Consider the following 13,649-nt stretch of genomic DNA (forward strand, 5'->3'; position numbering starts at 1 on the left):
TCTTCATTTATTCTGCAGCTTCTTTCTTCGATTTTTCGTCTCGTATTCTTCCTCCCTGTCGCTCTGTTACAGTAAGCCCTTTACTGGCGTGGCAAATGAGAGAAAAAAATAGAGGGCGAAATACATCCAGACAAAGGGGAGCCTCTTCGCTCTCTGCTCCAATGATCGAACGGAACAAATCCTGACAAGCTTTGTCATAATATTTATCGTTTCGAACCGCTACACCACTTCTCGAATCCGTAGGTACGTACATATACGCCTTCGGTGTGCTACTGCTGGGCGCCCTTTTTTTCATCAATTTTTATTCTCGCGTGACGACCGTAAAATCTCGTCGTTACAGTTTATTTCTCGAACGAATTTTTTGTTTGTTTGTCAAATGTTGTGAAATGGCCGCTGTTCATATTGTACATGACAGAACGGAGTCAATGACTGCACCATGTGAAAGCGAAATGAGATACGTGTAATACATATCTGTCGGACAATGAAGGATGAAACACGTTTGGAAATCGAAATACATGCACGAACTCGTTTGTGGAAACCAACGAAATTCCTTGAAATTTTATAAGGTATCAATTTCGGGATGTATATAACTTCTTTCAAATTTCGTAGAAACTTGGCCGACGTTTGAAAGTCGCGACTCACTATCGGTCGTTTAGAAATTCTGTAAGAAATTCTCAGCAGAGTCTATTCAACGCAGGTATTTGCGGTTTAATAATTCTTGAAACTCATTCATATTCTAAAAATCCTGCAGCTCTCCGAAGTTTGATCACAAAATTATATTGAGTTTTATAATATTCGTTAGATTTCTACGAAACCCAAAAAAGAGCACGGTGTCTTCCAATACACAATCTTCGGTACCAAGATGAACTTATACAAACAAAGTATCAAAGAGATCCTGTGAAATATCACGTTTGATTCATACAAATAAAGTCCGGAAAATTCCAGGTAAAGTTCTTTGTAGGTAATCAGCCAAATTCGACTCTACATTCCCAGCAGTAAATATCGGCAATTTATCAAAAATAAGATTGAGCGTTTGCAATAGTATGGGGTTTTAGGATTCGAGGTAGGCAATAGGCGGACTCCGTTAAGACGTATCTCCATCCACGGCTGACAAGTATATTTGATCAAGAATGAAAAGTGGGAGCGGGAAAGAGAGAGAGAAAGAGCCAGGTATCGTTTTTCACTCCCGAGTACCGAGCACCGGTTGATCCCAGCTGAAAGTAGTTATTTAATATGTTTCAAGAAGGATTAGGTATCGTATTTCTCCACGGCTTGACCTTACACAGCCATCTTCCAGGCCCTCTTGCTTGCGTTATACCCACACATCTTTGTCCGAGCATCAATGCGGCGTGCGCACTTGAGAGAGGAAGACAGAGGGAGAGCGAGAGAGAGAGAGAGAGACAGAGAGAGGCGTGGAGCAAGTAACGAGAGGAAAAGTCGGACGGTGCATATTCCGGACATTCCGTGTTCTCACGTCGGGAACCATCTTCATTCTGACAACGAGAATGATGTCAGTGGCGGTTATCACCTCTGCAATTATTCTCCTGCGATTTTACTTTCTATTCTCATCTAGTCCTTGCTTTTATTACGATTGCCAAGAAAATTTTGATCATACCAATTTTATCGCGAATATCTAAATATAACCGTGAGACGTATTACGAATTTTAAAGCTGTCAATTATAATCATTATATCATACATCATACATCACACATCATACATAGTATTAAAGTTCGAAACCAAAGATTGAATGTTTCGGATGTTCGGATATTCAGAAAGTGATGTCACCCAAATTTTTTTTTCCTTTGACGTGATCGATCTAAACTCAGCCAGCCAAATTCTTCAGTCTGGAAACAAACGCGCAGTAGAGCGGACGTATAAGAATCGCGCTCCGCAGATTTCGAGTACCGGGTTCTCTACCTCCACGATCCTGCGCTTCGGTTCCGCTTCCCGGTGCAACTCGACTTCCAGGACAAGCGCTCCGTAGTTTGTGCGCTCCAGGTTCGCTACCTGGTGACTTTTGATCTTCAGGACTAATTTTCCGTAGTTCTGGCTGTCCAGGTCTCTGATCTGGTGACTTTTGACCTTTACCAGTAATTTTCTGTGGTTCCTGCGCTCCGGGTCCGCTACCTGGTGAACCTCGACTTCACGGACTAGCGGACCAACATTTATTACCCATTGAACAACCCTCAAGTAGCGAGGGTGTGAGGTATCTGGTAAATCTCGTATCATCTAGAAAAACACTGACCATGAGTAAGCGAGCGCAGCGAGCGCACGAACACAAAAACCAGCTACACTAGGCATCCGACTCCAAGCGAGCTTTAGCGAGCGTGGGTTTTAAAGCTAGTATGTATAACTTTCGAATAATTCTATCGTTTTCGACTAATATTGAAACGGCTAACAAAACTATTGACGTTGTGCAATCCAACGAGTGTCTCTGCCAAGAGCTGACAAATATGTATGAAAAATTGAACGAGGTATTTCATTGATAGTTTGAAAGAAATAAATGATGAATGAAAATATGCCCCGTATTTCTACATCGCTTCTCAATAAAATTGTCGTAACATTATTATAATATTATCGAAATTATCAAAATTGAAGATTTTTCCGGTCGTAAGGAGAAAAGAAATCACACAGTTTTCCAAGGTTTTCGTCAGTATAACGATTTTGAAATTGTTGACTCTACTTTGACAATACCAGGGAATTTGACGTCAATTTTACTCAATCTTACGCACCTCCGACAAACTTTGAGAAGCAATAGTAAAAACAAATTTTTTCTTTCCAAGTCTTACTTCGCAGACGGTGGCAGCTTAGCTTCGCTTAGCTTAGCTTCATTCGTTGGCACGACGCTGGTTGCAGAGAAATCTCTGAGCATAGGCCTGAGGAGGAGAACCCGTGCCTCGCATCCGGTCCTGCCAGTCGAGCTGGACCATCGGAGACAAAGTGCAGGGGGATCGTAGTGCCGCATTAAACAAATTGTAAATAACAATGGTAGATTCGGACGCGCCCAGACTCATTTCCGGTCAGGTCCGTCCGACGGGTAGCGATGTGCAGGCTCCGGGTGCCTGCTCTCTTATTAAATTGGTCAGGCTCGAACGGTTTCGCTCTTTATAATTGAACCGGGCGATACACAGAAGCACAACGATTAGTCCCCCCTTCAATTCACTTGTCGCGTGTATAACAAGGCACCGCACAGCGCACACTGTACCTCATCTTGGTAACAAGCTCTGACCTCGACCCATCTTTACATCTGTTTCAGAACCAAACGCCACCCATGCTTTAGTGAAGGTGAAATCAAGGAAGAAAGCCGGGCCGCAAGATGTGGCGCGTAATAGTCAGCGCACTTCTCCTGGCGGTGCCAGCTAGGTCGAAGGTGTCCGTCTTGCCCCACGACGTCTACCCGGGCTTCGAGGTGAAGCAGCTCCACGGGGCGGGTCGGGAGCCGTCGAACTACCGACTGCTGGAGACGGGATTCTCAAAGTACTTCGCGGTCCTTGACAACGGGATGGTGATGACAACCTCGGATCTTACGCCGCTGGTGAACCGGCCGGTGAACCTGATCGTCCTCGAGGAGCTGGGCAACCGGACCCAGACCCACGACCTCCACCTCTACGTGCTCGACAGGAAGAACATGCTCACATTCTCTCACGGGCATCTGGGCGACGGCGAGGTGGCGGAAAATGCCCCGGCGAAGACGGTGGTCGTCGGTTTCCCGATGCTACACGCGTCCGGGAACTTCCCGGTCCACTACAAGATCTTGCCCGAAGTCGGCGACAGGCCCTTCGTTTTGATGGACACGCGGACCGGGAACACGGGCCCTAATTTGACCCTGAAAAGCTCGGGCCAGGGGGTTAGAGTCGTGACGTCGAGACCCTTGGACCGCGAAACGAAGCAGAGTTACACGGTGGTCATCCACGCCTCCGACTCCGACTTCATAAGCAGGTCCAAGATCAGCGGGCGAGTTACGGTACTGGACGAGAACGATAACAGCCCGGTATTCGAGAGCGAGGTCTACAGGTTCGTCATAAAACCGACGAACCTCGGGGCGTCGCCGAACGACGCGGTTGCCGAGTGGAAGAGGTTCTCCACTATCGGCAAGGTCCGGGCGACGGACGCGGACGGCGACAAACTCGCCTACAGGCTCGTCGCGCCCAGCAACCTCGTCGTGATCGTACCGCAAACTGGGGAGATCCTCTTGACGGGAGACCCTCAGAGTTCGTTGGAGGAGGACATGGAGGTGGAAATCATGATCGAGGCCCACGACGTTAGAACGCCAAGCAGGATCAGCGAGAAGCCGGCGAAGGTCCTTCTGCAGTTTGTCACATCGATACCGATTCGCGAGGAGCATAGAATCGAGAAACGACGGGTCACCAGAGCCGTAAGACCCACGAAGAAGGTGGAATTCAGCGAGACCAGCGGCGAGGAAGAAGGTAAAGTCGTGTTTCAGCTTGAGAAGGAAACCGAGAGGGAAACGTTCAAGATCAAGGATGAGAATCAGTGGGTCACCGTCACGGCAAACGGATCCGTAAGGGTCCGACAGAAGTGGGACTACGAGGAACTTGGGCCCGAGAAAACCATTGACTTCTGGGTCATAATCAATAACGCAGGCATTGGTGGTTAGTAAATGATTTTCCGTTCAGCTTGCACACTACGAAGATTGTCCTATTATTTTTATACCCCCTAATTGGGGCGTGAGAACGTAAATCGGTCCTTATTTATGTCAGCCCCATCGATCAAACCCCATTCCATTACGTTCTGAATCTCCGATCACGAGTGTCTAAGAAATTGGGATCGAAATTGGGGTAAAAACTTACAGGCTAAATTACAATGGATATTTTTCAATGCACCCCGATACTCGTCCGAGGCATATGGTTTTACTATTTCATACGGTATTTTCTATTGAAGGATGGTGCGCCAAGCATTTCGACCTCCTCTGTCGATTCCCACATGGTACATAGTATTTCCTATTTTTATTTCTATCGGCTGGTTGTTCTAACTACTGCAATCGTCAAAGCTATCTGTCGACTCTTAATTCACCGGCTTTAATTTTTGCTTTCAACGAAGAAAAACAAGAAACGCCATGGATGCGCTTTGCTCTCGCCTCATTCTGCAGTCCTTTTAATGTCGATCATCGCATTAACTTCTAATCAATACGGTCACATCGAAATCGAACATCGCTTTCCATTTTTGTGCAGAGTTCAACCAATGCGAGTTTATTTAGATGCACACTGCTTACAGTGCTGTATTTCCAAAATTTGATGCAATATTCTCAAAGAATTGGAGTAAAACGAGTTGAACGTAACAAAAACTGATTTGGCGCCAAAATTTACACAATATTACGTGGATAAGTATCGTAATCTTGTTTACTCAGTCTTAGAGTTTGTTTCCCAGTTCGTTGAGCGAACATCAGATTTTGGATTAGCTCCAAAGGTGTGCATCGTCTTCCTCTTGGACTCGAAACAATGCGAGAACCGATTGATTTTCCTTCTATTTAACTATGCATACTGTACTGTGAATGACACCTATTCACACACTTTACTAATATCATTCTTCTTTATCGCTGGCAATAGCAGCACTGAAATGTAAGTATATAAAAATGTCGAGATATATATATATGTATATATATATATATATGTATGTATGTATGTATTGCAACGTACCGGCTATCCGACATACTCGTACACCTAACCGAGACAGGCATGATAGATCAACATAACAGAACCAACCTAACATGAGCAGGACAACCTCTACACACGACGACGCAAAAACATCGGTATAATAAACCGAGTGTATAAGTACCACGCTGGAGAATAGAATCCACGATAATTTCGAATCAAACTGACCAAATTCATCGATAAATTAGGAAAAGGGGAAAGAAGGCGACAATAGATTAGCTAGGACAATTTCACGGTTAAACATAGATTCTCGTAGAACGAAATTAATTTTATGTTATTTATATATATAATTTTATGCAATACTTATCTTTCTTGTCCCTATTCCCTCGAGATAGCTCGAATTTAATAAACCACATCATTACTAACATCTTTCTGCAGTGAACTCACAATCGATGCACTTTCCACGAGCAGAGCAGCTCTTGAGAAAGGCCGCAAACGTTACAGTATATAATATATATGTGTATATATATATATATATATATATATATATACATTCTTAGTCTTTCATGAATTTCTGCATCCATTTGTGATTTGCATCAACTAAGATTTAACAAGTATCTACGGAATTTTGGTTGTCTTATTTTTCCATCTAAACGCTTTCTAAACTTATTCTTATATGTATGATTACATTGAAGTTAACATTCCCTTCCCTCAGGGAATACCTTACACTGATTTCTCGGCCTCCGATAATTCCAGATACTGATAATCAGCGCGTTATCATCCACGTCAAAGACGTCAATGACGAACCACCCCGATTTATCAATCGACCATTGCCCATGCAAGCCGTGGTTCAGCTGAACGCGCCGCCGAATACTCCGGTCTTCACACTCCAAGCAAGAGATCCTGACACAGATCACAACATTCATTATTTTATCGTCAGGGATCGAAGTAAGCGAAACCCAGACGACTTATCACTTAAATTCTTTGATATTTTGAGCAATTTCACAACGCCTGACATTCCGTTTCACAGCCGGCGGTCGATTCGAAGTAGACGAGCGATCAGGTGTCGTGCGGACTCGAGGTACGGATCTATTTCAATTGGACATGGAATACGTCCTGTACGTCAAAGCCGAGGATCAGAACGGACGAGTGGACGACAGGCGGTACCAATCCACCCCCGAAGAACGACTCTCCATAGTCGGTGGGAAACGGGCTCCTCAATTTTACCTGCCATCTTACGAGGCCGAGATACCAGAGAATCAGAGAAAGGACTCCGAGTGAGCATGCCTAAAATAATTTCCGCCACCTTGTGGGAAAATAAAAATCAATAATGCTGATTATCAATTTCATTCAATTCCTCGTACAGCATAATATCGGTGAAGGCGAAGTCTTTCGCCGACAGAGAAATTCGCTACACCTTGAAAGCCCAGGGTCAAGGGGCTGGGACTTTTAACATCGGTCCGACTTCTGGCATAGTGAAACTGGCCAAGGAATTGGACTTCGAGGACGTCAGACAGCCCCACGTTTATTCGTTAGTCGTAACAGCAACTGAAGACTCGGGAGGATTTTCAACGTCCGTCGAGGTGAGCAATCTTTCCGCCGAATTGATACCCTGTTCGGTTGGAGAGTCTACCGTTCGATTATCCCTACTTTGACCGTAATACTTCACGCTTTTAATGCCTGATAATTTCAGCTCACTATTAGAGTATCGGACGTCAATGACAACGCCCCGAAATTCGAGCTGCCTGATTACCAAGCTCACAATGTCGACGAGGATATTCCGCTCGGTACCAGCATCCTGAAAGTCAAAGCGATGGACTCGGACTCCGGGACGAATGCGGAGATAGAGTACATCGTCTCGGATGATCACTTTAGCGTTGACTCGAACGGTATTATAGTCAACAACAAGCAACTCGATGCCGACAACAACAATGCCTATTACGAGTTCATTGTAACCGCCAAAGACAAGGGTAAGAAATTCACTTATTTCGCTGTTGAACCTTTGTTTTCACCACTCGCAAAGCTGCGCAAAGAGTTTCGTGAGTTATGATCCGTCGAAAGATCCGAGGAAGAACGATCATAGTTCACTGTCTGATTACAGCATGTCGCGATAATTCTGTTAATCAATAAGCGGCTGATAAAGTTACGGCAGAGTTCTTTTTCGTAATAAATTGCCACGGTGAAAGCTTTGTCAGAGAAATATCACAGCAGTGATCAGATCAATGTTTCACCTCGAACCATCTCGATTGTCAAAACGATTCTCCTATTCGTACTATCTGGTGAAAAAAATAGGTAATGAAATCTAAAAATTTTCTTTGCGTACAGGAGAGCCGTCGAAAACGGGAACGGCGACGGTGCGGATTTACACGAAGAATAAAAACGACGAGGAGCCAAAATTCTCGCAGCAAGTTTACACTCCGAACGTGGACGAGAACGCGGGTCCGAACACGTTGGTCACCACGGTGGTCGCCTCGGACAAAGACGGGGACACGGTGAGGTTTGGTTTTGTCGGTGGCGGAACGTCGGCGGGTCAGTTTGTGATCGAGGAGATAACCGGGGTGATTCGTCTCCACGGTAAATCGATTTCCCTCGACCGAGACAAGTACGAGTTGAACGTGACCGCTCTCGACGACGGGGCCTGTTGCCTGAACGGTGACTCCACCATCCACACGAGCACCGCGGTCGTCGTCGTCTTCATAACGGACGTCAACGACAACAAGCCGGTCTTCAAGGACTGTGGAACCTACTCCCCGAAGGTCGAGGAAGGTGCTCCGAACGGCAGTCCCGTCATCAAGGTCCAGGCAACAGACCAGGACAAGGGTGTCAATGGGCAGGTGAAATACTCGATTGTACAGCAGCCGAATCAGAAGGGGACAAAATTCACCGTCGACGAAGAAACAGGCGAAGTTTCAACCAACAAGGTACGTTTATTCTATAAAACAATCGCACCGAATGTGATTTTTTTCTGCTCCTGTAACCGTTGGTCTTCGCCCTGATCCGTTCGAATCTCTCTTGCCATTTTCAAACCTCCGATGCACCATGCTTGTACCTTATAGCTGTAAAAATATCACTAGTGTAAAGTTTTCGAATCGGTTCGTGCGATTGTTTGCCTCGTGAACGACTCTCGACCGTTGATATCTGCGTGACCTGAATGCCGGGGTCAACGGCTGTTACCTAAGTGCATTACAGCTGACGCTCTTGGTTCCGATGTAACAATACGCCATTGCAATTATTCCAACGTACCCAATTCAAACGGCTGCAACAGCTGCCCGACACGATTGTCGTCGTGCAGTGGCTGTTTTAAACAGACCGTAATAACCGATGTCGCTATGAAATTTCGAGTTACGGTCAGACAGTGGGGTACATGATAATTTGCAAATTTCCACCTTCCCAAGCTTGCCAAATTGCGAATCCTTCCGAAACAGTAAATTTCACAATATCATCCGCGTTTCATTCAGGTGAGATTGCGAAAGTTTCTGCAGTATCAGCGACTCGAGTTGCAAGGGTGCAGCAGAAAAGTGCATTGCACACGAATGCGTGCAGATTTCACTTCGTGCAACCGAATACTATTGCCTGAAAAAAAGATCCTCGTGAAAGAGTGTGTGGCTTCAGTTCGATTAAGTGGCAAAAGCATTCCCGAGGTTTCCTTGGGCTTCCGGTCTCCATTTCTTCCTCGACCGTCTGTCAAATTCGCCCGTCGAATTTCACGTGCAACTAATTATTGTCACTTGCACCTGCCTAAATTCACTCCCAGTCGATCCTCCTCTATCCAACCATAGTCCTAGATTATTAATCTTTCGTACATTTCTCCGAAGGTATTCGACCGGGAAGGGGATGATGGGAAATTTGTATCCGTCACAGTGAAAGCGACGGATCAAGGAGAGCCGTCGCTCGAAGGCGTTTGTTCGTTTACAGTTGAAATAACGGACGTCAATGATAACCCGCCGCTGTTTGATCGGCAGGTAAATATAAACGCATGCGATTATCGGTGGGGACTGGTAATAATTTCTCGGAGAGTAACGTACGAGTAACGTGATGCCGAGAGCTTTTCCTCGGTTTACATAAACGTATAATTTACATTCGCAGAAATACGTTGAGAATGTGAAACAAGATGCTAGCACTGGGACAAACATATTGAGAGTTTCGGCCTCCGATGAGGATGCCGATAATAACGGTGCTATTGTTTACACGCTAACCGCACCGACGAATCCACTCGATTTGGAATACTTTGAAATACAACCAGAGTCTGGTTGGATCGTTCTAAAGAAAGCTCTCGACGTGAGTATTGATTTGTCATTAGAAAAAAATTACTTCTTTCACATCATTGATCGCCTTGTTCAACTACCCTGACTATAATCGATCGATCTGTGGAATTTGTTTACGACCAATTTACGCTCTCGGACATTCTCAACCTTTCCTATGCTGTGTAACAAACACTAAACATATTATAATTAACACCTGTTTCGTTTTGTATGATCACTTATTAAGTAGTCGTAAACAAATTTCGTTGAAAACTAAATGCAAAAAAAAAAAAAAAATACAAGTGAAGAAATAATAATCTGAATTATTTATAGGAAAACTTCATGATATATAGATATTTTATTCGTATAATATACACGTGTGATTTATGTATGTGTGCGTGTATCTATTAATGTGCACAGACCGGGGTTAAGAAATTGGTAAAAATATATATGACATATCACGGTATCATAATTTTACAGATACACGTACCTGAAATTTTATGTATTTGTATGATGATGTGCACATTAATATGTACCTATAAATATAATTTATATACCTTGTGTGTACACCTTCTGCCGACGTTTCGAATTTACGTTAACTTATTACGTTTCTAACACTTGTTGAATTATTTGGTTGCTAGTGAGAGAAAAAAAACTATTAACAAAAAAAAAAAAGAAAAAAAAGAAAGTATTTCCGTGTACTAACATTTTAATTAATTGATTTTATACCAATATATATATATATACATATCTATATACATATATATATACATCTAATATGTATGTAATATATATGAATGTTTTATATATATATTACATACATGTGAGTGTGTGTATCTATACATATACGATATATATCATATTATATACATATATGCAACAAAATGAGTTTCCTTTGTACGGCACTTGTCTAGTTAATTATTATTCTTATATTGATATGCACAATGTGTTCACTATGGTACTTAGCTATGCCTGATTTCCTTTAAATGCTTCACGTACCTGAATTTATAAGATACTGTGAAATGAATACAGTTTGGATATTTTTTAAAGAATTTTTGTGTAAGAAACGGTATCAATATAAAAAAAAAAATAAAAATAGATGACAAAAGAAACGATGAAAAAGAATTCGAAAACGGAATTGAAAAGAAAGAGAAAAAAGAAAGAAATCCAAAAAAAAGAACACTGAAGCTAAATATCTAGTGATTGTTCATATCGGAAGTTTTGCCAATTTTTTTTCCAATTACGGAAATAGTTTTCCTTGAAACGAATAAAAATAAAATAACAAGACAAGAGAATTGTACGTTATAATTTATATACGTATATATATATATATATATATATATATATATATATATATATATATATAAGACAAAATTTGTATACGTGTATAAATTCATAATTGATACAGAAACACATGCGGGCGTCGAAGCAACGTGATGATTTTTCTTATTTTTCAAACTTTTTTTCCATATATATATATTTTTCCATATATATATATATATATATACACAAATTAAAATTTTTTTGTTTAATGTCCTGCTGCCATTTGAACGTGTATACATGTTTTGGGACTACTATAAAATAATATGTAAATGTTTTTCAAAAGGGAAGTGATGTTTTTTAAACTTCCAGGAGGAGGTGGGAACGACATTTTTTGAGCCCCACGAGTATGGTGTATCTTCATCTGCTACGCATTTTGTGGTGCATCAGACATAAACATTTTTTGAACATGTTTGCCCATATTTTATATGAATGTGTTTTTTGATTCCTTTACAGGAAACGGATCTCTCGCTATCGCTCTCTCTCTATATATATATATATACATATCTTTCTCTCTCTCTCTATATAACAATATAATAATAACAATAATAATAACATCTAAATCTCGGTGCTCACATTCCGATACATGTATATATACATATATGTATGTGTAAATATACGTATACATATATATATATATTATATACACATGTGTTTGTAATACATATATGAACCGACAAGTTTTTAATTTTTTTTTTTTCCATCAGTTTTTTCAACACCGTTTTCATAATACATGCAGAGAGCGCATATATTTGTAGAACATAAGATTCTTGTCCGAGGTGTGACATTTTTTCTTCCTGTGATTGGGGCAGCATACAGCTGTTTTAACCGGACCAGAAAAAAAAACGATGATAATAATAATAAAGAAAATAATAATAACAATTGAAAGAGAACGGAAACAAAAATGAGAAAAGACAAACGGAAAGAAAGAAAAGAGAAGTGAACGAAAAAACAACGAAAATAACGTCCATCGGTTTTTGAGTGTCGTTAAAGAAATACCAAAAAGACGGGTCGTCATATTTTCACCCTTACCCGTTTTCCGATGCCTCTTTGTATAATGCATTTCTGCTTGCATGTATAAAATGCCTGCATTTTTTTATTTTGTAAAAAAAAGACTAATTTGTTGTTCTTATTGTTTATGTTTGTGTTTATTGCACCATTTACTTTCTTCGGATTTGACGATGACAAAAAAAAGGGCTGTTTTCCAGTAAGTAGGAATTTGTTGTGTTTTCAATTTGTTCAGAATTTATTCTATCATTATATTATGTTATATTACATTACATTATATTATAATTCTATTATATTCTCGTTGATTTAATATTATACTTTGTGGAAGATGTTACATTGTCTATTATTTAATCGATCGGATCAGTTTGGAGATTTTTCTTTCTCGATCTTTTTATTTCAGGTTTGAATGATATTAAGTTTCACTTGATTTACACATTCAGCGAATGGGCAAATTAATCAATTAACAAATACATGTGTACGCACCCCATTCAAGCGTACATACGTATTTGTCAATAGACGCTACAGTAGGTATCCGCCAAGTCGTATTTCAAAAATTGTACATGACTTTTTCTCTCGTTACATTGCCACGTCTGCACAAAAATTATACAATTATCATATTACGGTACATCTGAGTTGTGCCAGTGTTAATTTTTTTTTACTCGTGCACAAATTATTACAAGAAAAAAAGTACAGAAATTTAAATACACGCACTAATGTTAATCATTAGTTCAAGTGTTTATCGATTGTCGGGACACTTGTATGTATATTATACACGATGTACATAAATAATATTATATACTTTAGTATGTGTATATATAAAATCTAAAGCAAATTCTAGGATGCAGTTAATTATCATGTATACGTATATACATATAGGTATACGTATACATAATATAGCTACAGTGGTGAAATGTGAATTTTTTTTTTATCCTTCTTACATACCTCGATATGCTGTACTTGTATAATGATATATTATTAACATTATAATGATGATATTAATCGCTTGTTTGAGTGTTCCAGAAATTATTGAAGTACAAATAATATATCGTTCGGGATTAATACACGACTTTCCGGATACCTACCAATGCGCTTACGCGTTTTTCCATACATCACGGTTACGTCGATCTGATTTGATTCTTTTACTTTTTCACTTTCAAAAGTCTTTCTCTTAAATTTGTTTTTCGCGAAAATTTATATTATTTGGTCGGTGATGATACGGTCTATGCATATAGGTATATTATCTTTCCTATACCTATACGTTATACGTCGCGTTGTGTGTTCATTACGTACGTACGCATGGCATTTCAGTATTGATGATGTAACATCGATGTGTCAAAATACATCGGTGATTCGGGCGCGTGGCATGAGAAATTTTTCACAATGATAATTTCTGCAAACAAATCTGCGGCCAAATTTTTATTCTCTTTTTTTCTTTTTTTCTTTTTCAAACTTGATTTCAAAAGCCGA

At 40.8% G+C, this 13,649-nt stretch overlaps 1 protein-coding gene across 6 annotated transcripts in view; it reads left to right on the plus strand.

The window, feature by feature from the left end:
* LOC107226223 (neural-cadherin) overlaps positions 1-13,649 on the plus strand; it is a 54,868-nt gene that overhangs the window by 12,560 nt on the left and 28,659 nt on the right. For 2 of the 6 annotated variants that reach the window (XM_046730278.1, XM_046730277.1), the window contains exons 2-10: positions 3,258-4,614; positions 5,569-5,580; positions 6,370-6,561; positions 6,644-6,890; positions 6,980-7,196; positions 7,307-7,583; positions 7,939-8,534; positions 9,429-9,575; positions 9,700-9,891. In XM_046730278.1, coding sequence (XP_046586234.1) covers positions 3,318-4,614; positions 5,569-5,580; positions 6,370-6,561; positions 6,644-6,890; positions 6,980-7,196; positions 7,307-7,583; positions 7,939-8,534; positions 9,429-9,575; positions 9,700-9,891 — 3,177 coding nt within the window. In that variant the 5' untranslated portion in view covers positions 3,258-3,317. Of the gene's footprint in view, positions 1-3,257; positions 4,615-4,903; positions 4,949-5,568; positions 5,581-6,369; positions 6,562-6,643; positions 6,891-6,979; positions 7,197-7,306; positions 7,584-7,938; positions 8,535-9,428; positions 9,576-9,699; positions 9,892-12,369; positions 12,382-13,649 lie in introns of all 6 variants that reach the window. The other 4 variants (XM_046730275.1, XM_046730276.1, XM_046730274.1 and 1 more) reach the window with 4 other exon arrangements.

This window comes from Neodiprion lecontei, chromosome 2 (assembly GCF_021901455.1).
Source record: "Neodiprion lecontei isolate iyNeoLeco1 chromosome 2, iyNeoLeco1.1, whole genome shotgun sequence".
Lineage (NCBI taxonomy): Eukaryota > Metazoa > Arthropoda > Insecta > Hymenoptera > Diprionidae > Neodiprion > Neodiprion lecontei.